Source organism: Lampetra planeri, chromosome 47 (genome assembly GCF_965212315.1).
Source record: "Lampetra planeri chromosome 47, kcLamPlan1.2.h2, whole genome shotgun sequence".
NCBI lineage: Eukaryota > Metazoa > Chordata > Hyperoartia > Petromyzontiformes > Petromyzontidae > Lampetra > Lampetra planeri.
The window spans coordinates 7091118-7119063 of record NC_136153.1 but is presented as its reverse complement, the minus strand read 5'-3'; the positions used below and the strand labels follow the sequence as shown (position 1 = coordinate 7119063).

The window sequence follows — 27946 nt, the reverse complement described above, 5'->3', positions numbered from 1 at the left end:
CGCAAGGAACATTTCTGGGATTGTTTTTCGCCGTACAAGTTCCACTCAAGCGCAAACAAACCGCTACCATTTCTCGGAATTGTCTCAACCGACGGCGATGACATTTACGCAATTAAAAAGGCAAAACTGAATTCAAGTTTACTGACGCCCTCTGAAGCGTGCGCACTTTTTTCAGAGAGACCAGGCCCCCCCCTCTCCCCATCCCTGTGCGTCATACTGCCCGGTCGGCTCTTAAAGACAAACTCGCCCTGAGATTTATCGTCTGCCCCACCACCCCACCACCACCCCCGCAACGGCCTCCATCCACCCTGCTCCCTTCCCCATCCATCCATCGCACCCCCACCACCCCCACCACCATCATCATCACATCCTCCTATTTAACTGTGCAGTGGCTCCCCCCTCCTCCCCACAACCACCACCACCGCCGCCCCCTTCACCACCACCCCCAAGAGATTCTCCAGGGCGGTGTCTGTCTGCTGAACCTTCTCGCGCCGCCCGTGGCGCGGACGCACTCGAGAGGCAGCAGCGCACCGATCGCGTATCCGACACGACCGGGGCGCGCTCCTCATCCTCATCCTCCTCCTCCTCGCGCACAGAAGTCGCATCGAGCGGTACCTCGGCGACATCAGCCGGCTCAGCTGTTCCGCCAAGCGTGGAAGAGGTGAGGCGTGCGGTGAAGCTTCAGGTGAGGCGAGAGAGAGAGAGAGAGGGAGAGCGGATTCACCTGCCAGCCGGCCACGACACGTGGGCCACTTGCCCCCCGAGTTGCAACGTCACAAAGGGGAAAAGCGAACGTGGTCGTTGAACACGTGGTCGCTTTCGCGGCCAATATTATCCATAATACAGGGATTGTTTTTTGGTTAGATCGCGTACATATATACGTGTGTGTCGTTAAACCCGCCACCACCCGACACAGCCAATTAGTAAGGTTTGTTCACGTAAACCGAACGTGGCCAATTCGTTACTAGTACAGCACACGGCTGTGTTGGAGAGCCAAGCCACAACATTTACATGTTTTCTACCTTCGTGACTTTACCGAACGATCCAAAGAGTATAAACATTTACAAAATTAATATAATAATTATTATTTTATTATTTACCTTCTACGTGACTTTACCGAAAGAACCAAGAAGATGAATCCCTGTAGTCACGAAAGCTTTAAATCGACATTTACAAAATTGTAATTACTCAGATTGTATATGTTGTGGCTTGGCTCTCCGACACACAACCGGTGTGCCGTGCTCTTAACGAACTGGCACGTTGTTAATACGTGCCAACCCTCACTAATTGGCTGCGTCGGGTGGTGGCGGGGTCTAACGACACACACGTATACTATGTACGCGGTCTAACGCCGCCGCTGTTGTCACCAAGACCCACGGCGTGGCCTTCACAAGGGAGAGTGCGCGCTGGGTGACTTGCTGGGCAATCGCCCTGCTTATTATGTAGAGCGTAACAAAACAAAGTAGAATTAATACGTAACATTTAAACATATATATATCGCTTTCGTTCGGGCAAAGTTGCATTTCACAATGGCGTGAAGAAAATATGTTGCTCGGGCAAAAAAATTGCTTTGAAAAAGGACCATTGCTAAAATAACGTTACCGATTATATATATGTTTTTCCTTTAAAGGCGACAGTGTGATTGACACGTGTTTCGCGTGCTTTCTAAAGTACCACAGCCCAGTGAGATGCATACACATATACTGGCTTGTGTTTTTGCATTGCAGTGTTTTTATTTCCCTACTTGTTTTTCAATGTTTACCTCGCTGTTAATTTTCTTCGCTTTAAACCAATCTGGCCAGATGGTCGAGCGAGCGACGCGCAATTGCAAGGGTTGCGAGTTCAAGTCCTGGTTGGGGGGTTTAACTCAGCCCGTCATCCTATCGGGGTCGATACAACGAGAACGGCTTCGGTTAAACTTACTCCCGCCATCGTACTGTGGACTTTCCACCCCTGGCCGTCAACGGGAGACGATCAATGCCTCGATGCGATTTTGAGCAGCAAACCTCTTTGACAAGCAAAACAAAATAATCCACTCCCTCCTATTTGTATCATCAGCGTACATGTATCAATCATTTTCAGTCGTTTCTCGAAGCGGCAGCCGTGTGATGCGACACGTGACATCATTCTCTTACTTTGGCCACCACTGCCACATCACGAGCCTTCGAACAGCCGAAACTCATCCACTCGTCGTCACGATGTTCTCCGCACCGCCTCACCTCGTGCATCTTTCCTGCCAAAAACAAAGAAGAAAACGAAAAGAGCCCGAAGCAGAATACTGGCGCTGGATTACAGAACGGCCGCATTTGCGAATGCGATTCGTCACTTTGATCCTTAGCTGCTGTGGATCGATAGTCCACTGTTCATGTGGTTCCCATAGTGTTCATGTGGTTCCCATAGTGTTCATGTGGTTCCCATAGTGTTCATGTGGTTCTCATAGTGTTCATGTGCCGTTGCGTTGAGGGGCTACTGCTGTGGATCGATAGTCCACTGTTCATGTGGTTCCCATAGTGTTCATGTGCCGTTGCGTTGAGGGGCTACTGCTGTGGATCGATAGTCCACTGTTCACGTGGTTCCCATAGTGTTCATGTGCCGTTGCGTTGAGGGGCTACTGCTGTGGGGCGTTATCTTGCTGTGATCTGGGACTGTTGTTGTTGCTGTTGCTGCCTTGCCCAAGTTTGATAAATCGGACTCATAATTAAGTATGTATTTATATTTAATGACTTTCCCACCTTTTCCTCTATTTTGTTGTTGTTGTATTGTTGGTGTTGTATTGTTGTTGTATTGTTGTTCTATTGTTTGCTGTAACTTGGCTGAGGCCGCGCCCACCCCACACTGAACATATGTGAACAAGAGCTTCACAGCTCATCGGATTCCCCCTCCTGCAGTCCGAGTTAACTCTTCCGCGCACTCAAACGTGATCACTAAAACGTGATCACTCAAACATGATCACTCAAACGTGATCACTAAAACTTGATCACTCAAACGTGATCACTCAAACGTGCCATATACTCTACAGTGATCACTCGAACGTGATCGCTGATCACTCGAACTTGATCACTAAAACTCGATCACTCAATCGTGATCAATCGAAATCGATCACTCCAACTCGCGCGCGCGCCCTTTTCTGATCCGCGCCTTCCCCGTTGCCCCGCGGTCTCATCCCCCACGCGGCACCGACCCACGCTCCTTCCTGCATCCCCCCCCACCCCTCCTTTGTCGTCGTCCGGCGTTCCATCCTCGCCGGCAATGTCCTCGCTTCTAATCGACGCGTCGCTTCGCTTTGTAACACGCAACGATTCTTTAAAACGTCCCTGTTGAGGCTGATTGTTTTTTTATTATCAAGTTTAGTTTTGAAAAAGCGCTCCCAACCTGCTTTCATCTGCCTCTTTGTTTGTGTCCACCTCGTTGTGATTTTGATTCGTGTTCAAGAATTGGCCGCGGTTAACGTAATGAGAAATGTTTTTCCATGTGTGTCCCTCTGGCAACAGATATGTTTTTTTAATGTATTCAGCAAACTTGCTCGACATAGTTTTTCGACCAGTTGTTGCGACAAAATGAGCGGAGCTTTTGACTAGAAATGTTTTACAAAGGCATGAAACGCCTCGATCATCTCTCCTTATCAGAAATGGCTTTTTAAAAAACCTTACGTCAAATGCCAAACCCATTCGCCTCTTATGTAAGCTTATAAGCGAAAATAATTCATAGTGGAAAAACGCGAGCAAGTGGGGTTTCGGCAATATATAGTTTTTTATGCCATATACCACGTACTATCAATCACATTCTAGAAAAGAATAATGAATATCAAATACTATTATACCCCGCCTTTGTAGACTATGAAAAGGCTTTTGACTCAGTAGGGAATCAATGCAGTCATGCAAGCGCTCACAAACCGAGATCTAAAGTATATATTGTATCTAAATTATAAACAAACAAAAGACATTACAAAGCTGGACTAAGACTGCATGAAGAAAGTAAGAATCCATAATCGAAGTTTGTTTGGGTGAGATTGCGTAAATATAAATGTGTCGTTAAACCCAACAACACCGACACTGACAATTAGTAAGCACAACATGCCAATTTATTACGAGTAATTATAATTTTGTGAATGTTTATACTCTTTGGATCGTTCGGTAAAGTCACGAAGGTAGAAAAAATGTAAATGTTGTGGCTTGGCTCTCCATCACAGCCGTGTGCTGTACTAGTAACGAATTGGCCACGTTCGGTTTACGTGAACAACCCTTACTCATTGGCTGTGTCGGGTGGTGGCGGGTTTAACGACACACACGTAAAATTCCTCGGCTGTGTTGGAGAGCAAAGCCACAACATTTACATGTTTTCTATCTACGTGACTTTACCGAAAGAACCAAAGAGTATAAACATTTACAAATTGTAATTACTCAGATTGTAAATGTTGTGGCTTGGCTCTCCAACACACAACCGGTGTGCTGTACCGGTAACGAATTGGCCTCGTTCTGTTTACGTGACAACCCTAACTCATTGGCTGTGTCGGGTATAACGACACATTCATATTTACGCGATCAAACCCAAAAACACCCGACACAGCCAATCAGTCAGGTTTGTCACGTAAACAAAACGCGCCAATTAGTTACTACTTCAGCACGCCGGTGTGTTGGAGAGTAAACCCACAACGTTTACGACGTTTCTCTGGTGATTACAGCCGGCTTCATCAGGCGATTCGCGACAATTGTGAAGAAGTCCCTCCTGTCTCGGTCTTTAAACGGAGTTAGTTCTCGCCAGAGGTCGCAAACGGGTTTTGATTCCTTACCTGTACCCGGCCGCACCAGGGTCGCAAACGGGTACCCGTACCCGGCCGTACCCGTACCGTACCCGGCCGGGTACGGGTAGGGTACGGGTATCGGGTACCTGATTGCGACCTCTGGGATGAAGCCATGTTGCAGGCGCGGGTGGGTTGATTCTAGGAACTTGAATTGTGAGAAGAGACAAGACGTTGGGAAATGAGTGACAAACGGTTACTCACCAGTGACTCACGGTCTACCAGTTCCCGTACCCGGCCGCACCAGGGTCGCAAACGGCTACCCGTACCCGGCCGGGTACGGGTAGCCGGGTATCGGGTATCGGGTACCCGGTTGCGACCTCTGGTTCTCGCGCACGAGCAACAACTCCTTCACCATTGCCCCTGTTGTCCCTCTCTCTCTCTCCCTCCCCGCCAGCCCTGTCCGTGCGTAGACGCCGCAGGGCGCCATGCCCCACCACGCGCCCCACCGCACGCTGCTCCTGTGCGCCCTGGCCCTGCTGGGGGGGTGGCACTCGCTCGCCACAGCCGGTAAGGGCAGCAGCGTCCACGACACCCCCACACCCCCTGCTGCTGCTCCTGCTGCTGCTGCTGTCGAGGACGCTCAGAGGAATTGAAAACCGGTCCAGAGTTGTCCACATGCGTAATAAAAAAAAATGTTTTTTAAATGATGGACCACTCGCGCGTGGGCACAGGTCACAAGCAGCTGGAAAGCGTCGCTACAGAAGGCACCGAGGTTGATGGATCATAGCACCACTAAATTTCGATTGAAAGCTTTCGTGACTGCAGGGATTCATTTTCTTGGTTCTTTCGGTAAAGTCACGTAGAGGGGAAATAATAAAATAATGAAAATAAAACATGATAAAATAATTCTCACGACGTTTCGGCCACAACGCAAGCAGCCGTCCTCAGGTGAAGAACAGGTCTGTCGGAAAGACAGCGTCTGAATGAACACCACCAAGCTTGGCAGCGTATATTTAAGCTGGGTTAGAGGAGGAAGGGCGCCTTGACAAAGGAATTTGCATATCAACAGATGAATTTAGCATATTTATGGAAAATGCAGATATGGGATTAGTCACTACTTGTGGAATGCGTAGGAGGTGGGGGGGGGTCTCAAAGTCATATTATGCTTTGTCAAGGCGCCCTTCCTCCTCTAACCCAGCTTAAATATACGCTGCCAAGTATGGTGGTGTTCATTCAGACGCTGTCTTTCTGACAGACTTGTTCTTCACCTGAGGACGGCTGCTTGCATTGTGGCCGAAACGTCGTGAGAATTGTATTTCATTATGTTTCATTTTTATTATTTTATTATTTCCCTTCTACGTGACTTTACCGAAAGAACCAAGAAGACGTAGCACCACTGTTTTGCGTTTTACGTGGTGGAATGCCTCCTCCACGCTGCTTCGCTGTTGGGAGTTCTTTGACCATACTTCACCACGCTGGTTTTAGTGCGGGTTGGTGAAGGGTGCTCCCAGGGCCGTTTCAGACACGACTCGCCACTGACGGTAGCCGTGGCCGTCAATTTAGCTCTGGTCGCCGGGGTTCGTAGCACAGTGCGCTAACCACTGCGCCACCGCTACCCCCTCCGCCTGTTTATACTGCCTGCATTGCTCACAGCTGCCCACGTCGGTGGGCAATGAATTGTGCACAACTCCTCCAGGTGGCTTTAACGACACAGCGCACGGTCGTGCCGTGTTAGGGGCTCGCAGGGAAGCGAGTGGATGAGCTCCTCTCACTCAGTGTGCCATGCAGGGGGACAGGGGAATCGACTTCTCTGTGTTTGTGCCTCGGAACGCAACCTCATGCGAGACTTGCATATACTGCATCGCCTCCACACACAAGTCGAGATTCACCCAAGCGATTACACGGAATGAACCACGCGCACACCCAGAGACTATGGCCAAGAGATAGCACTTTATTTGACGCCACTCGAAAGAGTTCAATCACAAAACGAGTCCATAAGAACAACTTAGATCGATGACAAACCACGTGCGGCGAGGGGCAGTATTGATGCTTAAATCATCATCATCAGCAGCAGCAGCTGTGCTCGGCTTCTCTAGCAGACGACGCTGGAGCAGGCGAGCGACGATGCATGGTCTGCTCTTCACCGCAGGTGCGGTTTGTGTGCCGGGCCTGGTCTGTGCTGAATTGAATAGACTTAGCGCAGTGATCCGTCGTCGGCAGCGGAGCAGAAGGAAGCTTTAATCCAGGATTAGAACAGGAGTTGGAGTCGGCCACGCCGACAGCCAGTGGAGTGGAGTTGCGCACAATGGGAGCAGCTACAGAGAAGAAGCGAGACCTCCCGTTGAGCAGCGGGTGACTGTGGGGTTTTGACAGCATGCCTTGTTTGCTGGAGCAGAGGGCACAGGGGGAAGGGAGTAGGGTGAGATGTGATGTGAGGAGGTGGTAGGGCGAGATCGTGGATGATGATGATGATGATGATAATGAAGGGGAACTTGTAGCTCAGAATCAGAATTTGTTTTTATGCTGGAGGAATCCCATCAGATATACGGCTCTTTTTCAAAGATATCCAGTAGGTAAAACTAAATTATTAAACTAAACTTTCACTTTTATTTTACCAGGTAAGGCCCACTGAGCTATGTAGCTCTTTTGCAGAGGCGACCAGGCCACAAATGATAGCTCAACCAAGTGGCTTATCACGTGGAAGGAAAAACCCGGAGGACCCGGAGAAAAATCCTCACGACCACGTGGAAAGAACATGCAAACTCCAATAATACAGCCATCAGGGTTCGAGATCGAACCCGTGGACTTCCTGTATACCAGGCGAGGCAGATAACAGCTCGTGTGATCGGTGAGCATGGCTCCTGTTACTTCTGCCCCAACCAAATCCTCGTGCCAGCACCAATTGTAGAGTCGTGTCGTGTCCGTCTTTGACTGTCACAAAACGCGAACTTCCGTTTCAACGTTATTCAGGTGAGTTGAATGCGATGCGAACGATTGGGAACAATTACGCAAACGAGACTGATGTTTCATTGCTCCGCCGTCGTTTAATTTGAGCTGCTTACGGCTCACATTTACGACGGTATATTGCAACCCTTTGAAACTCTAAACTGTGTTCACAAGCCAATCAACATGGGCGCCACGGTGGCGAGATGTTAACTACCTCGCCTGGTATACAAGGTGTCTGTTGTATATTTGGAGTTCGCATGTTGGGTTGTAGTTGTGGTTTTGGCAAGGCACTGAAGACCTTAACACTCTGGGTTTTGATTGCTGGATAGTGACGCACAGAGCCAGTGGCGGATTGCTAATCCGAACATGACCTGGCCTCCCCTCTAGGTTAACTCAGCCTAAACAAGTGTCATTACGAGGCTCGACGTCGGGTGTGTTGTATCTATGCCCGTTATCCAAAAAATAATATTAAGAATAATTAGGCCAACATTTTTTATATATTTTTAAAATTAAATAATGAAAGAAACCCACTACTCGCCACATTCCACGACAGGCATCTGGGAAACGTGGAATGCCATCAAATATATAATTACACACATTAGCATAATGTATGCGAACTACGCATTTTTCGAAATTTCATTAATTTTTATTAATTTTACCAAAATTTCATAATTGGCATTTACAACAGGTGGATGACGCTTCTCGAGGGTTGGTTGCTGGTCAAGCTGGGCTCTCGCAGAAGTTCGCCAACAGCGGCACATTGATCGGCCGATCTCTGCATCTAATCGGGGGTGTGGGTGGCCTTTTCGTTGTTGTCTTTTTGCTCGTAGTAGTCTTGAGCGTGCGTCTGCTGTGCTCCACCTTCAGACATCAACGAGACGGTCATTTGCACCAAGGACTACATGGAGGTGTCCATCCCAAGGTCGTATTTCACCAACCGGAATGCGCCCGTGCAGGTAAGTCGTTGTCCAAGGTGTGTTGTGGTTGTTGTTGTTGTGATCTTGCAGCATACCTGTCAACCCAAACGGTTCACTCCGTATTCTTGTCGAGGAAAATTTAGTTTTCAGGTTCATACGGCGTGCAGCCGTTTCCATACGGGCAACAAATACAATGTTTTGTCTGTTTGTTTGTGTTGCTCCCTTGTGATGGGACTTTGCAGGATGAACGTTGAGATGTATACGGGGCACTGGGTGACCAATACGGTCTGAATTGGTCTGAAATAAGGTAGGGCACTAAATTTTGATTTAAAGCTTTCGTGACTGCAGGGATTCATATTCCTCGTTCTTTCCGTAAAGTCACGTAGAAGGGAAATAATAAAATAAAATAAATCTGAATATAGATATTATTTTATTATTATTTTATTTCCTTATAATATAAATATTTATATTATAAAATTATTCCCCTTCTACGTGACTTTACCGAAAGAACCAAGAATATGAGGTCGGCACTGATAAGGGGTTGACAGGCTTGTTGCAGTAACCTTCGTCAGGCCTCATACAACTCAATTGCAAATTAGCAACATTGCCCATAAGCTCTGGTAACGCTGGTGATAAAATAATTGTGCCTAACATTGGCGAGTGAATAACATATATAAACACACTGTAATGAACGGAGGACAAGATAGGCACTCACATGGCTGTGGAGAGTAGAAACAGCCAAACAGATGGGCAATAACCCCCCTTAGTATATCCATATAGCTGCCTTCGCGTAGAAAAAAACAATCAACATTTTGATAAGAACCCATCGGCTCACGGCCTTCTGGGTGTGCATCTTTTTTCAAAATAAACCGTGCACCGCTTTAGACATCGAGGGCGATATTGGCGCATACAATAAAGATCGATTGATCGATTGACAGAGAGTGTCTCATCGAGTGCTGGAGAACTAACTGCCTTACGTTTACAAGCCAGGGACCCTGTCGTTTAAGGTTATGGGTCATGATGCAGATTTTCCAAAACCTCTATCCTCGTGACTCATCACGCTGCGTCGTTCCGCCTTTACTAATTTACTCTCCATTACAATGTTTTGCTCGTTTCACGCTCCACACGCCGGATGATTGTTAAATACGTCCCACGTGACACGCTAAGCAATTCACGCTAATTCAAATTAAGTTTGAGATCAGTTTAACACGTAGGCTTTCGCGACCAGTATTATTCGTAAAAATGTTTTTTGGGTTTGATCGCGTACGTATAAATGTGTCGCAACCCTCCACCACCCGACACGGCCAATCAGTAAAAAATGTGTCACGTTAACTAAACTCCAATTAGTTACTTCTTCAGCCCACCGGTGTGTTTGAAGAGTGAATCCACAACATTTGGAGATCTCGGTGCGCGCGCGCGCGTGCACACGTGTTTGTGCGTAACGCGGGCAGCGTGAAGTCGCTGAGCGAGTCACGTGGGGCGTGTTTCACGATAATCGGGTGTGTGCAGCGCGGAAACGAGCTAATTGATTTTTTGATGGGGAGTAAATTGGTAGTCGCGGAGAGAGTCCTCGGAGCGTGGTGGCGGGCTGCATGGACTGCAATTTGGGAAACCCTGGAGGTTGTACGCTCTCTATGTGTATGGTTTGTGTATAAAGCTTGTAGCTTTTTTTGTTTGTTACGATTGTTCAGAGAACTTAACTAAGACCGCTCGACTATGAAAAATAAGAATAGGGTTCTTACCCTATCTGGAAATAAAACGGGTGTTAAGATGGTCAAACACCACATAGATGCATTTTTGTATGGAATCAAGTCTGCATTAACCACACACTGCACTTGGGCTGAACATGCAAACAAACATGCTCTGATTGTGTATGCATCGTCTTTCAAACTGATTGGCCTACACCAGAGACGGCCTTCTAAAGACTTGATTCCTTGCAAGAGGTATCTATTTGGTGTTTGAACATCTTAACACCTGGTTTATTGCTAGAAAGGGTACATCCTATTATTAATTTTCATACTTTGATAGTGCCAAAAAGGTCCCATGGTACCGCTTGATTAATTTCAAATCATGAGGAGTCATTAGAAAAAAATAAATGTAGTTTTGTGTAAATAAGGTGAACATATACCTAAAATATACTTTCAACCTGACAATTGGACTAATTTGGCATATTGGTCCTGGTTAAGGCAATTACAATTTCAAAGCCCCCACCCGTTTCAAAATCGTGCAATGGGGTGATGAGACAGAGCCGTTCCCATGGTACGGAGAATCGGGGCATTAGCCCCGGCCCCGCGCTTTTGGGGGCAACCCGCGATTTTCCCCAGATACCCGCACCACCCACGACCTAGGGAAGTCCCTGCCTATGGCACTCACAACGTTGTCGGTTGCTAAATAACATTTACACAATCCGTTTCTAAGTGACGTATTTTTTTTTTCTTATTGAAAACACTTTCTTGCCGTTGAATGTAAATGGGGCATTCCCAGTAGCGTCTGAATATTGCACTCAATCAGCCTGACGGGCGGTCGTGACCTGTTGCGTTCAAGGAAGGCTTCTCGTGTCTGGGTGGTCCAGGACATTATGCTGATGTCATCATCAGCCAACGCGTCTCAGATGCTGGGCTTCAGTGCCTGGAACAAACAGACTCGTGGCATAAAAAAATCCATTAACAGGGAACATTGTGGAGGTGACTGGGTGGCTCAATGAGGGGGGCTGATACTGAATCAGAATATGTGTTTTATACTGGAGGAATCCGATGAGCTATAAAGCGCTTTTTCACACATGCGGAGCCAGCACTGTTGAGATCATGGGTTGGAATCCTGGTTTTTCAGCCGCGTTGCAGCGTTCTTACCCGCTGCCCCGACTGGACATCTGTGAAAAACGAGCTTTGTAGCCCATCGGATTCCTCCGAAACGTCGTGAGAATTATTTTATTATGTTTTATTTTTATTATTTTATTACTTCCCTTCTACGTGACTTTACCGAAAGAACCAAGAAGATGAATCCTTGCAGTCACGAAAGCTTTAAATCGAAATATAAACAAATATTCAGATGGATCGAACCAGGTTGTCGAGTGTTGCGAGTTCACGATCTCAGCCTGAACGTGCAGTTGATTGTAAATATGACAGGTTGGTTTGCCGTGCACGTAATGGGATGCTCTTTTTCAAACTTATAATTTTTTTTAAATGTGCCAACGCGTTATGAGTAAGTGGCGACAACCGCTGGGTTCAACTGGGCCTCCCGGAGTGTGGCGCATGAACGGGCACAGTTGTGCGGTCACCAACGACCGCACGGCAAAACGCTGTCGCGTTACGTTTGGTCTGTCGCTCGCAACAAAAAATACCCGGCACACTCCAGTTCTGACCGCTGAAAGATGTTTCATTCGATTTACCCGTGTGACACACACACACACACACCCGTAGTAAGGCATTTGAATCGGTGCAACGTCTACAGTGGACACATTTTAGTTTCGGCACACTCCAGTTCTAACCGCTGAAGATGTTCCATTCGATTCGCCGTGTGACACACACCCCGTAAGTAAGGCATTTGAATAGGCGCACTGTCTAGAGTGGACATGGGGCAATTGACGGGACTACATTATCGCTGCCCATTGTCCAACCTCTGCACGATGAAGGCCTGCCCACGCCATCGCTTTCGTTCGCGGTCCATCCATCTCCATCCTGCACACGAGCCAGCCCCGTCCCTGCAGTGGTCATTCTCTAGGGAACGTTCACCCCCTTTTGGCTGCCCTTCTATCGCCAGTCTCGTCCACTGGTCATCATGCCGTCTAGGGACGGGTCGCTTAAGAGGGCGCCCTTTAACAATGGGTAATTTATCGCTTCCTGCCAGAGTTCTGAATGAATGAGAGTCATTTTGCCTCGTCACGTGACACCGATAGAACCGATTGCAATATGATTGCGTAAATGCCTTCCTTTATCTTCTTGGTTCTTTCGGTAAAGTCACGTAGAATGGAAATAATAAAATAATAAAAATAAAACATAATAAAATAATTCTCAGAGTCTGTCTTCTCGACAGACCTGTTCTCGACCTGAGGACGGCTGCTTGCGTTGTGGCCGAAACGTCGTGAGAATTATTTTATTATGTAAAATTTTTATTATTTTATTATTTCCATTCTACGTGACTTTACCGAAAGAACCAAGAAGATGAATCCCTGCAGTCACGAAAGCTTAAAATCGGCCAGGTCTGTCGAGGCGACAGCGTCTTTCCCCCCCTTCCAACCCAGCTTAATACATGCTCCAAGCACGTGTGTTGTTTCATTCAGACGCTGTCGCCTCGACAGACCTGGTTTTCACCTGAGGACGGCTGCTTGCGTTGTGGCCGAAACGTCGTGAGAATTATTTTATTATGTTTTATTTTTATTATTTTGTTACTTCCCTTCTACGTGACTTTACCGAAAGAACCAAGAAGATGAATCCCTGGCAGTGTTTTTTTAAATGTATTCCTCCCCCTTCGCTCTTCTTTTTTCTCCAACTCCTCCCCGCCACCCACCCCAGATTTACGACCTGCACCTCAACGACCGCTCGTGCCGAGGCACTGAAACGGAAGACGCTTTTGTTTTCCAAGTGAAGACCAACTACTCCAACTGTGGAACCGTCACCGTGAGTGCCCTCCCGATGGAATGTTTTGAAACCGCATCTCATGTCAGCCCACACGCAGCATTACCAAACTTCCAAGGCCCAGCAATTGTGGGTGACAAAACGTGGCGCATCACATTCATCTGTGTGGCCGCCCGCGATTTTACTCCCCTTTATCCGAGGGCAAAAAAGGGATGCGGACGATCGCGGATAATTGGAAGAATAGGGCAGCGGACGATTGGAGTTTTCTCGCGTTCCTATGGATAATAGGAGCCACGGGTAATAGGGTTGCAGATAGGAGGAGTTCTATGCAATACTTGGCTGGGTGGCGCAGTGGTTGAGAGAGCACGACGCGTCATTGAACAGATTCTCTGGTGATCCTACGTTGGCAGTGGTGTACAAACACAAATACCAACAAGAAAATAAAATCAGCAGGCGCTATGAAGAAGCGACATTGGCCGAAACGTCTCCTGTTGTAAAAATATAGTTTTTTCATTTTGGGGCAGTGTTATTGACAACTCATGATTGGAGGATTGCAGGTCTTAACTGAGTCCGGGTGTCCTGTGTTAACCTATGGGTCCAGTGCACTACCTATTGAGCAAGTACAAACTTACTTCCCACAAATTTGACAAATCATTATGACTCGAGGTGGTGATCGTCACTGAGTGCGATCGATTTAGGCCGCGGTTTGTGAGGGCTGGGATGACTGCATCACTTCTGCTCGCTCCTTCCTCCTCTTTGCCTCTCTCTCCTCCCCTCTCATCGTCATCACCCACTCATCATCATTATCACCCACTCATCATCATCATCATCACCCACTCATCATCATCACCCACTCATCATCATCACCCACCCACTCATCATCATCATCATCACCCACTCATCATCACTCACTCATCATCATCATCACCCACTCATCATCATCGTCATCACCCACTCATCATCATCACCCACTCATCATCATCATCACCCACTCATCATCATCGTCATGACCCACTCATCCTCACCCACTCATCATCATCATCATCATCATCACCCACTCACCATCGTCATCACCCACTCATCATCATCATCATCACCCACTCATCATCATCACCCACTCATCGTCATAACCCACTCATCATCGTCATCACGCACTCATCATCATCATCACCCACTCATCATCATCATCACCCATTCATCATCATCATCATCACCCACTCATCATCATCACCCACTCATCGTCATAACCCACTCATCATCGTCATCACACACTCATCATCATCATCATCACCCACTCATCATCATCATCACCCACTCATCATCATCATCACCCACTCATCATCACCCATTCATCATCACCCACTCATCCCTGACATCTCGGCCCGGTCATTCCTTCACCTCCCCCCCTCCTCCCCCTCCCCCCTCCTCCTCCTCCCCCCCTCCTCCTCCTCCCCCCCTCCTCCCCCTCCCCCCTCCTCCTCCTCCCCCCCTCCTCCTCCTCCCCCCCTCCTCCCCCTCCCCCCCCTCCTCCTCCTCCCCCCCTCCTCCTCCTCCCCCCTCCTCCTCCTCCCCTCCTCCTCCCCCTCCCCCCCTCCTCCTCCCCTACCTGCCTTGATTGTCGGAGGGCTTCACAATCATTAAGCAATTTTAAGTTAAATCTTTTAAAATTTGCTTTTACTTAAGATTATTTTATATGTATATTTTTGTATATATGTCTTCGCTAGAAATTGATTATAATGCGAATTGGGTTTGTCTGGAAATTTCCTTAATTGTTCTTGCGATTGAGTCTTTTGACAATGTTTTTTCTTTTACCTGGACGACACTTTGATTTGCATCTTTTGCATGAAGTAGCGCTATAGAAATAAAGACTTGATCGATTGCTTGATCTCGGAGACTTCCATTCCAGCATCCCTTCCTATTCCCCGGCACATCTTGCCCCTCTATCTCTAACCCTCCTGCGCCACCAGCTTCTCCCTGTATGCATCGTGGTGCGTGTCCATGGGTCGACGGTCGGATTGCTCGCGATGACAACTTCCTTTTTGCATTCCCGGATATACACATTGATTGTGATGCTCTTCACGATGATCCTCGTTCAACAATTCACGTCCGTGCGGCGAGAATTCTCCGAGGCGTTATTCCTGAGATTGACGCATTTCAATGTCTGTGTTCAAACAAAAACACAAGACAAAGATTACCCGGTATAGCCTGAACAGACTGTTGGGGCAAGTGCTGTGAGCGAGCACCTATGGCACACGAGGGGGTGGGTGGCCAGCACCACGCCCGGCCGCCTTTGTCTCCCCAGTGGTGATGTTTCCACACCGCACCAGGTAGTAATTTGAGGCTGAGTCGACTTAGGGGAGGCCCAGGACCTGTTCAGATAATCGTCACTGGTGTTGGTCCGTTAGCCGGAATCGAACCCGGGTCCCTGGATTTGTAGCACAGCGCGCTAACCACTACACCACCGCTCCCCTTTCGCGCACACACGCACGCACGCACAAACACACACACACGCACAAACACACACACGCACACCTACGCACACACGCACACCCACGCACACACGTGCATATACACACCCACACACGCATACGCACACAAGCATACACACACACACACGCATACATGCACACACACGCATACACACACACACACGCACACCCACGCACACACACGCACGCACACGGAGCACACAGGCGTCGGACGGCAAGCACATCGTGTTCACGAACACGATCCAGAACAAGGTGTCGGGCGTGGTGAGCCGAACGTACGTGAACATCACCTTCTCGTGCCGCTACCCGGTCACGTACCTCGTGCAGTACGCCAACGGGGGCAACGTGGTGCACGTGGACGTGCGGTGAGCAGCACGCGCACGCACGCGCACGCGCACGCACGCGCGCGCACGCACGCGCACGCACGCACGCGCACGCACGCACGCGCACGCACGCACGCGCACGCACGCGCACGCACGCACACGCACGCACGTGCACGCAAATACAAATATCCCGTGCGACGCCTTTTGTTGTCCTTTCCCCGCACCTACGATTTTGATGTCTTACCTGTGCACCTCCGATGTTGTTGTCTTACCTGTGCACCTCCGATGTTGTTGTCTTACCTGTGCACCTCCGATGTTGTTGTCTTACCTGTGCACCTCCGATGTTGTTGTCTTACCTGTGCACCTCCGATGTTGTTGTCTTACCTGTGCACCTCCGATGTTGTTGTCTTACCTGTGCACCTCCGATGTTGTTGTCTTACCTGTGCACCCCGATGTTGTTGTCTTACCTGTGCACCTCCGATGTTGTTGTGCTACCTGTGCACCTCCGATGTGCACGGTTGTCTACGTACGGTGCGAAAGAAGTTCAACATACACTGCATTAACATGCTTTTTGGGGCGAGTGCTGTGAGCGACTAGCAGCACGCTGAAGACAGGCACAGATCGCCTGCACACGTACACACACACAGCCTCTTTATTCTGTATTTAATCAACATTCTCCAGGTAATTTGGGACGTAAACACACATATGTATGTATGTTAAACTTCTTTCGCACCGTACGTAGCCAAGATAGGTGTCTATCTTAATTCGATGTCCCAGTTTAGGCGTTGCAATAAAAAAAAATTGGACCACATGGCCCCACTCCCTTTCAAATAACGTCACGCGATATTTAACATCCACCGTGATGCAGGCAGCGCCTTGCTGGTCTCGTCAAGGAACATAAACCATCATCACGCAAACTCCGGTCATCCTTGCAACAGCTGCTTGTGGCTGGCCATCTAACATAAATGGTCACCGCATCGCACGCCTTCAGATGCGCTTCTGCGGCTGCGGCTGGAACGCTCTTCCTTCCGATATTAGGAAGCCACTGGAGCTTTACACTTTTAAATCCACATTGAAAATTAATTTCTTTAGAACTGCTTTTTGTGTTTAGTCTGGTTTTCCTTCCCCCTCACCTTTGACTAGCACGGTTGGCTACGTGCAATGCCAAAGAAGTTCAACATACATACATTTACGGTGAATACACCTGCAAGTACAGCATTGACCAGGGTGGCCATAGGCCTGAACCGTAAACGTCTACAACAATCGTCAAACGCGCCCGCCCACGATGCCGTGTCACCACGACGGCGGAATGACACACGCGTCCCGTCTCTCCCAGCCCCGTGATGCTGGACACGGAGGAGGGCAACTTCTCCATCTCCATGGAGCTGTACCGCGACGGCCTCTTTGAGGAGCGCTGGAACAGCATCCCCATGCTCAGCCTGGAGGAGAGCGTCTACGTGCGCGTTCACATGGTGATTATGACCTGCCGACATCCCATTGCCACGGTCACCAAGGTCGTCATCAATCGAATAGTGATTGTTAGATATTCATATTGTTAATGATTATTCATTCATATTGAATGTGTTATTTCTAACGAACGAACATTTTCTTGGTTATTTCGGTAAAGTCACGTAGAAGGGAAATAATAAAATAATAAAAATAAAACATAATAAAATAATTCTCACGACGTTTTGGCCACAACGCAAGCAGCCATCCTCAGGTGAAGAACAGGTCTGTCGGAAAGACAGCGTCTGAAATTGAACGAACATTTTTTTTCTTTTACGAGGTAAGGCCCCACTGAGCCGTGTAGCTCTTTTTCAGAGGCGACCTGACCACAAATGATAGCTCAACGAAGTGGCTCATCATTATGTGGAAATTTATAGCAGCCAAACACTCTAAACGCATGCTTTTAAATTTGGAGGGGAAAATAAGAGGACATGGAGAAAAATCCACGCGACCACGGGGAGAACATGCAAACTCCAAATATACTGGCGTCAGGGTCGGGATCGAACCCACGTCCTCCTGTAAACCAGGCGAGGTAGTTAACATCTCCTAGCCACCGTGGCGCCCCCCAACTTGTAACGTGCCCCACAGTGCCCGCTCGCTCTCGTAATTAGAGAATGAAACTCAGACAAGTGGGAAAGTCGTCAGCCACGTGATGAGCTGGTGCCAACTGTTGCCCAAGCTCTGCAATCCTACGTATAATTAAGGATTGTTTTAACGTGGGAGGATACCGGGAGAAACACTCCACCCCATACCCCAAGCAGATGTCATCTTAATGCCTCTGGCTACTCGTGGTGTCTCACCGAGACACAAGCGTCAGCTCTGCAGGCAGTGGACTTGTTCGACAAACTGAACGTTTCCATTAACCGGAGGAGACGCGGTGGCAAGACATTAACCACCTCGCCTGGGATACAGGAGGTCGTGGGTTCGATCCCAACCCTGACGCCTGCTGTATATTTGGAGTTTGCGTGTCTCTCTCCCCGTGGTCGTGGAGATTTTTCTCCGGGTCCTCCGGTTTTCCTCTCCACATTTAGAATACATTTCCGCGTGATAGGCCACTTCGTCGAGCTATCATTTGTGGCCGCAGTCACTTCTGAAAATAGCTACGTAGCTCGGTGGGGCCTTACCTGGTAAAATAAAAAAAACTGTTTAGTTTATAGTTTACAAACCCATCTGCCGCTATGAGCAGCCATAGCCCCCAACGAGTGCTCGCAATCACCGTGTGCCGCCCTCTACAGCTGCCGGCGCATCTCATCCTTCGGGTGCAGAGGTGCTGGGCGACCCCTTCTAGTGACCCCTACCACTCGATTCAGCACATCTTCATCCAGGACAGGTAATGGACAATGTGCAGTAACGTGCGATGTCGACTGATTGTCACTGCAGACGGGCCTCTTGGCAGCCGGTCAGCGCAGAAGTTGTTTTTTGCAACACATTCCTGCGGAGGGAGCTGGTAGGAACGTTGGGTTGCTCGGTCAATGGGCAGGGTCAACGGCGGCGTGGTGTATTTCGCAAATATGCCCGACTGTGAGGGCGGGCACAAGCCGGCGTGAGTAGGTTAAACGTTGAGTTTTATAAGGGAACCACGGGGTGACCAGCCCCACCCCACCCCTCCCACCCCCCACCCAGCCCCTCAATCCCCACCCAGCCCCTCCCTGCACGACGGACGGATGGACACAATAATCCCCTGTGGGCTGGTGTAACCAGGAGGTTCCTACCAGTATTATTATTGAAGTGTATTGATGCGTGACCCAGTGGTGGTGCGAGCTCATTACGGACCAATGTTTTTGCCCCCCCCCCCTCCCGTTCAATTAATAAAACCCCTCTGTGAGGTGAGAGAACAGATAATAAACGAAACAGCGAAGGAGTGAGACGAGAGAAATGTAGACAAAAAGACACCTTCGCAAAAACAAATATCTTAAATATGAATTCGCTTCTTACGTTAATTGACGTGCTACAAATTTCAGTTGCTATTTGACGCACCCTTATTTATTCATTCATAAATCCGAGGACCCTTGAAGCTGCTTGAGCCAAGCTTTCTCTCGGCTCGCTTACGCCTGAGCGCCGCTACTGTGCGTGAACGTTCCACCTGGCCTCGGTACACGGCAGCGCTCCGAACGCCACCCTCCCGTGCTCCCGTTGCCGCTCCCGCCCGCAGCTGCCCGGCCCTGCTGGCGGACAGCACGCTCACGGTGGTGCGCAACGGGGAGGCGTCGGACGCCCGCTTCCACCTGCAGATGTTCAAGTTTGTCGGCGCGTCCTACCTGGCCGTTTACCTGCACTGCACCGTGCAGATCTGCCACGACGCGGCCATGCAGTGCGTGCCGGTGAGTGCCGCCTTCGGACGGTTGCGCGGCGTGGCGCGATGTGATTTTTATCGCCGCGTGACCATTACGGTGATATCAGTTGAGCGTGACTTTGCGATCGTATCTCGTCGTGCTTCCAGTATTTTTCTCGGGAGAATTGTCCTGCAACTTATCGATGAGCTGAAACGGCGATAGTTTTCCAGTCAAACGCTTGTACACGTGACAATTGCACGTTTTTGGCTATGTTGGATGGCGGAGGGTCTTAATTAAACTGTATTCTGGAGTGTCGTGAGTTGATAGTTTCGGCCCAGTCACCAATGACGACACGTAAAAACCCCATCGCATCAACTTTGGTTCTACAATTAAATTGGATACCTTCAAGCTCTGAGCATTCAAATATCAGTTTGACTGTTATGCGACGACCATGGCTTTCATGTGGCCAAACTCACCGACACAAAATTATCCTTTTTAAAAGGAGATCTGGGATAAGAATACATTAAGGGGTCATTTCTTGAGAACTGCTTTTTGTGTTTAGTTTGTTGCCCTTGCCCCCGCACCTCCGATAAGCACGGTTGGCTACGTACGGTGCGAAAGACGTTGAACATACATATAATGAACATACATAATAAGTTCAATAATTGGAGAGCACATCTCTAGTTCACCGTGAGAACTTCAGGGCCAAGCCCACGTGAGCCCACCGGCACCCACGTGAGCCCACGCACACACGCAAGTCGGCATGAGGCTTTCGAAGGGAGATAATGGCGACGCAGAGGCCGCTGATGGATAGTTGCCGTGCGAAAAGGGCTCCGTAACCCCCGCTGGTCCCCCGCTGGTCCCCCGCAGGCATGCGAGCTGGTGGTGTCGGGCGACGGCGAGGAAGGCACGGAGCCTCACGACGTCACCGCCCGCGTCCGGAGGGAGGTCACCTCGGCGCGCACCGTCTCTTACGGGCCCATCCGGCGCAAGGGCTCGGAGCACGAGACTGCGGGTCGCCCTGGCGCAGGTAGAGGAGACGCAGCCGGTCGGTCTCTCTCTCTCGGTTCCTCTGTCTTCTTCCCGTAGGCGACCCACAGCGGCCGCTTGAGCGCTGGAATGACGTCTTCCATTCTGCAATCACGGCAGATGCCTCCTGTAGGCTTTCGTTTATCGCGTGACAGTCAGAAACGATACTCTTAGTTTTTTTCCGGTAAAGTCACGTAGGTAAAAAATGAAATAAAAATTAATAAAAATAAAATAATAATAATAATTTCATTTTTTACCTACGTGACTTTACCGGAAAAAACTAAGAATATGAATCCTTGCAGTCACGAAAGCTTCAAATCTAGAAGTCAAAAACGATGTTTTATCTTCAGAGCTGGAATTCGTCCAGATATATTAGCGCGGAACCGAATTTATTGCGGTAATTTTAACGTGTGGCCATCGGTGACCGGGTTTGAGACCATCAACTCGCTACACTCGAGATCCGAATTGAATCACGGTTGGCTTAAACTTGCATGTGAAGCCAAGGATCCCAGCGATGCCAGCTCGGCACTTTGACTCTTGTCAACCCCTTACTACAGACCATTACTCTGACCTTACTGGTCACCCCGTGCCCTTATTCATCTCAACGTTCATCCTACAAAGTCCCATCACAAAGGAGAAACACAATTAGACTAAAAAACTAAATTTAGATTCAAAGCTTTCGTGACTGCAGGGATTCATATTCTTGATTCTTTCGGTAAAGCCACGTAGAAGGGAAATAATAAAATAATAAATTAAAAACATAATAAAATATTATTTTATTATTTCCCTTCTACGTGACTTTACCAAAAGAACCAAGAATACAAAAAAAAAATTTTGCCCGTATTGCAACGGCTGTACAAAATTTCTTGTACAAAAAAACGGAGTAAACCGAATGGGTTGACAGGCATGCGCATTTAACGCGGCACAATCCTACTGTCCTTTGCGCTTTCCCCCCGGCGTGCGACTCGCAGGCCGGAGCAGGCCGTCCTCCGTGCAGGTGCTGATCCTCAGCGTGCTCCTCACGGCGGCCACCTTGTTTGTCCTCATCGTCGCGGCGCTCTGGCGTCGGTCGCGTCGCTCGCGCCGCGTCACCCTTCGTCACGACCTCGCCTGCCTCGGCACCACCACCACCACCACAACCGCCGCCACCACCGCCGCCGCCGCCGCAGCCGCCACCATCCGCCTCGCGGGCTCCGGGACGTCTCCCGCGCCGCCCCGGTCATCGGCGGGGTCCGTCGCTCTCACGGGGGGCCCGCAGCCCTCCTTCAACCCGGCCTTCTTGCCCGACGCAGATCTGGGACACTGCACGGACTGAGTTCATCGGCGAGATGGCGAAATAGATCGGGGGGGGGGATCGAGGTTGGGATTCGCCTCGAGATTTGGTGGGACCACGCCACTTTTCTCCTCGTGGCTTTCTTAAATCTCACGAACGTCGCAGACGCAGTTTTGTGCTGGAACGGGTCGGGCCGAGGAATTGTTACTTTTGGTTATGATGTGTAAAAAGATATATATGTATGTGTACACAGGATTTGTTTTTAATTTGAGTTCCATCTGAAGTGGCTAATTATAGGTTCAGTTGGTTTCACTTCAAGGAACTATAAAAAGTGTTTCTCTGGTATCTTATTTTAATACAGTAAAATTCTGGCTAGCCAAAATTCACGTTTGTCCAGACGAAGCTCGGCAAAATAAAAAAATTAACCCGTAAAAACAAAGTTTTTCACTATAAATCCTTTATATGCGTGGCGGCTAGAGTCCTCTCGTCCTCTGGCTTGAGATGGCTGCAACCTATGGGTCAGATGATTGCTTGGCACCATTAAGCAATTGGTAATTACATATAATTTTTTGTTCCTAAAAAGTGTAAAATTTTGGAAAAACATTTTCACGAAAATTAATTGTCACGCACAACGAGTCTGTGTGGAACATGTCAGCTCGATTGGATCACGGGAAGTGGGTAAAAAAACGACCCAAAGATTTGCACGGTCGTAAGCGCGCAAGCAAGCAAGCGAACTTAATATAAAGGATTTAAATAAAAAACGACCGAAAGATTTGCACGGTCGTAAGCGCGCAAGCAAGCAAGCAAGCGAACTTAATATAAAGGATTTAAAAAAGAACCTGCTGCCCCACAGCCTCTGGGATTGCTTAGACCATGTGGCACAGTGTAGGCCTACACTCAGTGCTTTTTAAATATCCCCCGTATAGCCGTCATCGGACTGTTGGGGAAAGTGCTGTTCGCGAGCACCTATGAGGTGGCACGGCACACAAGGGGGTAGGTGGCCAGCACCACGCACGACTACCTTTTGTCTCCACATTGGCGATGTTGTACACACCGCACCGGTACTTATTTGGCATCAGGGAGTCCCAGGACCAGTTGAGATAATCGTCACTGGTGGTGGCCGTCAGCGGGAATCGAACCCGGGTCGCCGGGTTCATAGCGCAGCGCGCTAACCACTGCGCCATCACTCCCCCACATACAGTATAGTGCAGTATACCACAAACTCAAAGTACAGCACAGTACTTAAATTGTTTTGGTCTGTATTTTATTTCATGGTCTTCAAAGTACAGTAAATGTATGTAAAAAAAAGTTTTAAAATTAATTTTAGCGATATTAAGTGTGATTTACAGGGTTGTTGATGTTTTGTTCCATAGATGTGCAATGCATTTGCAGCTAGCCAGCCCTTTCAGATACCCGGGTCAGGGCTGCTCCTTTTAGTCTGGATAGCCAGGGGTTTTTACTGTATTGTTTTTTAAGTCTGCCAACTTGTTATGATGTAATTGCTGTTTCCACAGTCTCAATAAATCTTAGCAATAACTTGTGCTTCATAGACAGTATTCTGACAAGAATAACACTGGTGGGTTTTTTTTATAAAATGTATTTATTGTCATTTTGTTAATAAAACTGACAGCATGTAAAACAATCCAACAAGCCATGGTCCTGAGAACAACACTTTTTAATTTGTAGTGACCTCTTGCCTGAGGCACTCTTCAATGCCAATCGCAGTTTCAGTCTCACTCCAACACGATTCCTCACTAAGCAGTGGAAAATTCAATTTCATACCTCATTTCAGGAACGTTATGAAGGGGTCATGGATGGATGGGGTTGCCACCTTTGAGGTACACAGGAAAACGACGAATATCTCGCAGTATCGGAGGAGAGAAAACTCCACGTACACGAATCCTCTTGTTTGGTGCAGTGTTTCACAAATTACAAAAAAATGACTTTTATTGTCCTGGGAAGATTTACAGATATCCCAGGACGGCTACCTCAAGTCGAGAAAGAACTTGCGACAAAACCAGGGCAGATGGCAACCCTAGTCATGGGTATTGATTTATACCATGTGTTTTTTTCTCTAAGTTGTAAAACCGACAGGATTTTTAAAAACCTAAAAATATTTTTTTGTCAAGAGCCTGTTCTTCGCTTCCTAAACTTGGAACGTGAACTGAAAAGGGTGGTTTTGCAATTGTATCGGGATTTTTTTTGTATTGCATTATTTCTGTCTGGAATAAACTGGATGTTTTCAATGTATTTTTCTTCAAAACGTCTAGAGCCTTGACTTGATATCACAAACCAAGTCGTTTTGCCACACAATTTTGTGGTAACTCGGGATCTGAATAATTCTCCCTCGAGATGAAATCAATTGGCACAATTTAGCATCACGATTCCGTAATTGATTGTGCTTTACATTGTGGTGAATGTTACAGCCTCTACCTGGCTGGAATGTTTACAAGAACCCACGACGTAAAACATACGGATCGAAAAACTTCACCGTTCGATGTATGTATCGTGGTGCTTTTGCATCTATATTTAAAGTATGAATCGATGCATTGTTACGCGACTAGAACTCATCATTGTCATTATCATCAACGTTCAAACCGCCTCAAATGTCCTAAAGCCAATAACAGTCGAATCTTAGATGATTGAGAACGTTCAGTGTTTTTTTTATTAACCACTATTTAAAAAAAAAAATTCCCGCCAGCACTAACGACAGAGCAATGCGAATGGTACGAAGTGATCTTTTGGAATCCATAGTTTATAAACAAACAAAACAAATAAAATATTTAAGTGTAATAATAGAAGAATAAAACCGAGTCTAACTTGTAAAGTGAATGATGTGTCGAGTGCTAACTTGCTTAGGTGATATATTTACTTCTCTGAGACAATGTAAAGACCACAGGCTCCCAAGGCAGCATTACACTTGTGTTGTCAACATCCGGAGAGAAAAACAAAACCCCACTTCAGTAACCCTGCCACAATGAGTCTTGCACACAGCAAGATCATCATACAGGCAGATAACCTCCAACAGGTGTGACTGTTAACCCCTTCACCTGGGGGGAGGTGTATAAATAGCTAATTTTGTTACTGTTTCCTTGTTTTGCTTGTTGTTTCTAGATTTGAAGTTTTCGTGACAGCAAGGATCCATACTCTTTGGTTCTTTCGGTAAAGTCACGTAGGTGAAAAAATTAAAAAATAAAAATGATAATTAAATTTTAATAAAATAAAAAATAAAAAGAACTAAATTAAATCACGACGTTTCGATTGCAACACAGGCAATCATCATCAGGTGTGGAAATCACAGCTAGAAAATCCACTTTAGTAAAACAATTCTATCTGTGATTTCCACACCTGATGATGATTGTTTGTGTTGCAATCGAAACGTCGTAATTTGATTTAGTTATTTCTATTTTTATTTTGAATTTTATTTTTATTTTATTCTTATTTTTATGTTTTATTTTATTATTATTTTTCACCTACGTGACTTTACCGAAAGAACCAAAGAGTATAGATCCTTGTTGTTTGTCTCGCCCCTGGTATGCAACAAAAAAATTACTGAAAAATAATATTCGCGTGCTCACCGTGTGGCCTTGTCAAGTGAATCATCTCTTCGGCTCTCCTCTTGTCCCACCTTCACAACGGAGTGGGAGCTCCCACTCGCTCTCGCTCACCCACCCCAGCAGCTTGGCAGCACCCACGAAGTGGCCCCTTGGCACGTCTTGCTCTTTCGCGGAGGGCAATCCCGGTGGCCACCCAGGTTGCAAAGCTGCTGCGCGGGCCACCGATGATTTAAGAGTGAGGTCTGCTTTGTTTCTATATGTTTTGTTACTTTGTAAATATATATTTTGTTACCCAGTTTTTACAGATGCGCCAGCGTACGATTATAATACACGCAAGGGTTACGTGACAAGTATTGACTGGGTTCGTAAAGGATGAAGTTGAAGGGGCATTAAGGTCTTATTTGCCCAGGGTTTTCAGTTCCGTTAAGGACGGTCTACTCATTGCGATTGGCTGTTCTGAAGGGTACATACTCTTTGGTTCTTACGGTAAAGTCACGCAGGTGAAAATAAAAATAAAAGAAATTAAAAAAAATAAGAAAAAAAACTAAATTAAATCACGACGTTTCGGAAGCAACACAAGCCTCCGTCATCATGTAGGACAGCCACAGCAATACATAATTTGCTGTAGTTTATTATTTTTAGAATTTTATTTTATTATTTATTATTTTCACCTACGTGACTTTATCGAAAGAACCAAAGAGTATGGATCCTTGCAGTCACGACAACTTCAAATCTAGAATGTTCTGAAGGGTGTAGGTGACGTCTTATTGCATTGTTAAGGTTCATGAGTGTAGGTTGTATAAATAATCGTTTCTATACGGTAATCCAGACATTAAAGTTACAATAAATGTATCGTTTTCGACGTCCACTATTTTAAACGCAGAATATGCGGTGCAATTGGTGATTGTGATTGCTGTGGACAGAGTGAAACAACATGCCCCACCTTACCGCTGCAGACGAGTGCTGTATTTATTCCAGGGTGTCTTACATTCGGGGCATCAGATTCAGAAAATAACCCAAGGGCAATCTCAAAAGGCCGAATCTCAATTGGCCTTGCGATACACACTTGTAGCTGCTGTACGCCACAACAATAATCGCGTGAAATAATGGAGAAAGTCAACACTTTCATTCAAATCCATCCACCAATTCCAAGTGCACATATTGCATTGCTTAACTTTCTTACTCTGTAACAGACGGACCTGTCGGTTTTCACAATATTTCATCACCTTGCTAACCCACCCATACTGGACATCTGTGAAGAAGAGCTTCATAGCTCATCGGATTCCTCCAGTCTGATTCTGAGAAGTAAGAGTCCCACTATGGATCTGTCGGATATGAATCAATTGATTATCCTGCATACACGCAGAATTCAGCTCCCAGTGCCCACTATGTCAGAGTGCTCTGTATATGAACCTTATGGCGGGACCCCGTGGTTCCGAATAAACGGAAGTCAAAATCGTAATTAATTTCTCTATTTTTGGGGACTCCGTCCCACCGCGCAAGTAAACGCCGCGACCCACCAGAAATCAATCCTCTCGTTCTTCACCAAGCACCCGTTGTTGCCAAAATTGCCGTAGTCATAAAAAAAACTTTGAAACTTTGATCAGTGCATCGTGTAGAGCTCGTGGAGAGGAATAGATTGCCGTGTCGTTCGCCTTCAACAGACATAAAACGACGTCGCAACGCAGTTTATGCGAGAGCCGGGGGCTTATGGGACCCCGGGGTCCCGCCATAAGTGTCATGATTAGCCGTTTATTTTTTTGCTAAGCCTCTTCTATACACATCTAATTTATGGCGGTGTATTGTGCACTCCTCTGTCCAGTGTGCCAAATAAACGTTTTCGATATGTGCCTGTGTGAAGTGGTGACATTCATTTTTATATTCCATCGATCATCCCTTACCAACGGTGTGAGCGGCAGACATCAACGTCTCTGCAAGGCATACGGATGATGCAGTCTACAGAAGTTGACATGAAGTATACCACACCTTTCTAGATTTGAAGCTTTCGTGACTGCAAGGATTCATATTCTTAGGTTTTTTTCGGTAAAGTCACGTAGGTAATGACGGAAGCTTGTGTTGCCTCCGAAACGTCGTGATTTTTATTTAATTTTTTATTTTATTTTACTTTTATTAATTTAAATTTTTTACCTACGTGACTTTACCGAAAAAAACCTAAGAATATATATCACACCTTATTGAGCATCGGTTCACTCAGTAACAATACCACTTCGTGAAGTGGTTCGATTATGGCTTTGCTGAGGCTCAGCTCATGGGAATTTTCTTTAACATGGCAGGGATTGTTCTCAGAGCTGGCTCAA

At 47.3% G+C, this 27946-nt stretch overlaps 1 protein-coding gene across 2 annotated transcripts; it reads left to right on the top strand.

Moving 5' to 3' along the window:
• The first annotated feature begins 424 nt into the window (after positions 1–424).
• Positions 425–24321, top strand: LOC144733565 (uromodulin-like). Of its 2 annotated transcripts, none has more exons than XM_078615555.1 (10): positions 425–661; positions 5196–5308; positions 8555–8643; positions 13116–13220; positions 15872–16032; positions 17327–17462; positions 18732–18826; positions 19649–19817; positions 20640–20799; positions 21770–24321. In XM_078615555.1, the coding sequence occupies exons 2-10, from the start codon at positions 5227–5229 to the stop codon at positions 22111–22113; spliced, it is 1341 nt and encodes a 446-aa protein (XP_078471681.1). In that variant the 5' UTR covers positions 425–661; positions 5196–5226; the 3' UTR covers positions 22114–24321. The 2 variants fall into 2 exon arrangements, with proteins under 2 accessions (XP_078471681.1, XP_078471680.1); XM_078615554.1 differs by having other exon boundaries at positions 425–685.
• The last annotated feature ends 3625 nt before the right edge of the window (positions 24322–27946 follow it).

Coding starts and splice junctions, on each gene's coding strand:
- LOC144733565 (XM_078615555.1), top strand. CDS start 5,227: ATGCCCCACCACGCGCCCCACCGCACGCTGCTCCTGTGCGCCCTGGCC. Junction 8,644..13,115: donor ACCGGAATGCGCCCGTGCAG/GTAAGTCGTTGT, acceptor CACCCACCCCAG/ATTTACGACCTGCACCTCAA. Junction 16,033..17,326: donor GTGGTGCACGTGGACGTGCG/GTGAGCAGCACG, acceptor CGTCTCTCCCAG/CCCCGTGATGCTGGACACGG.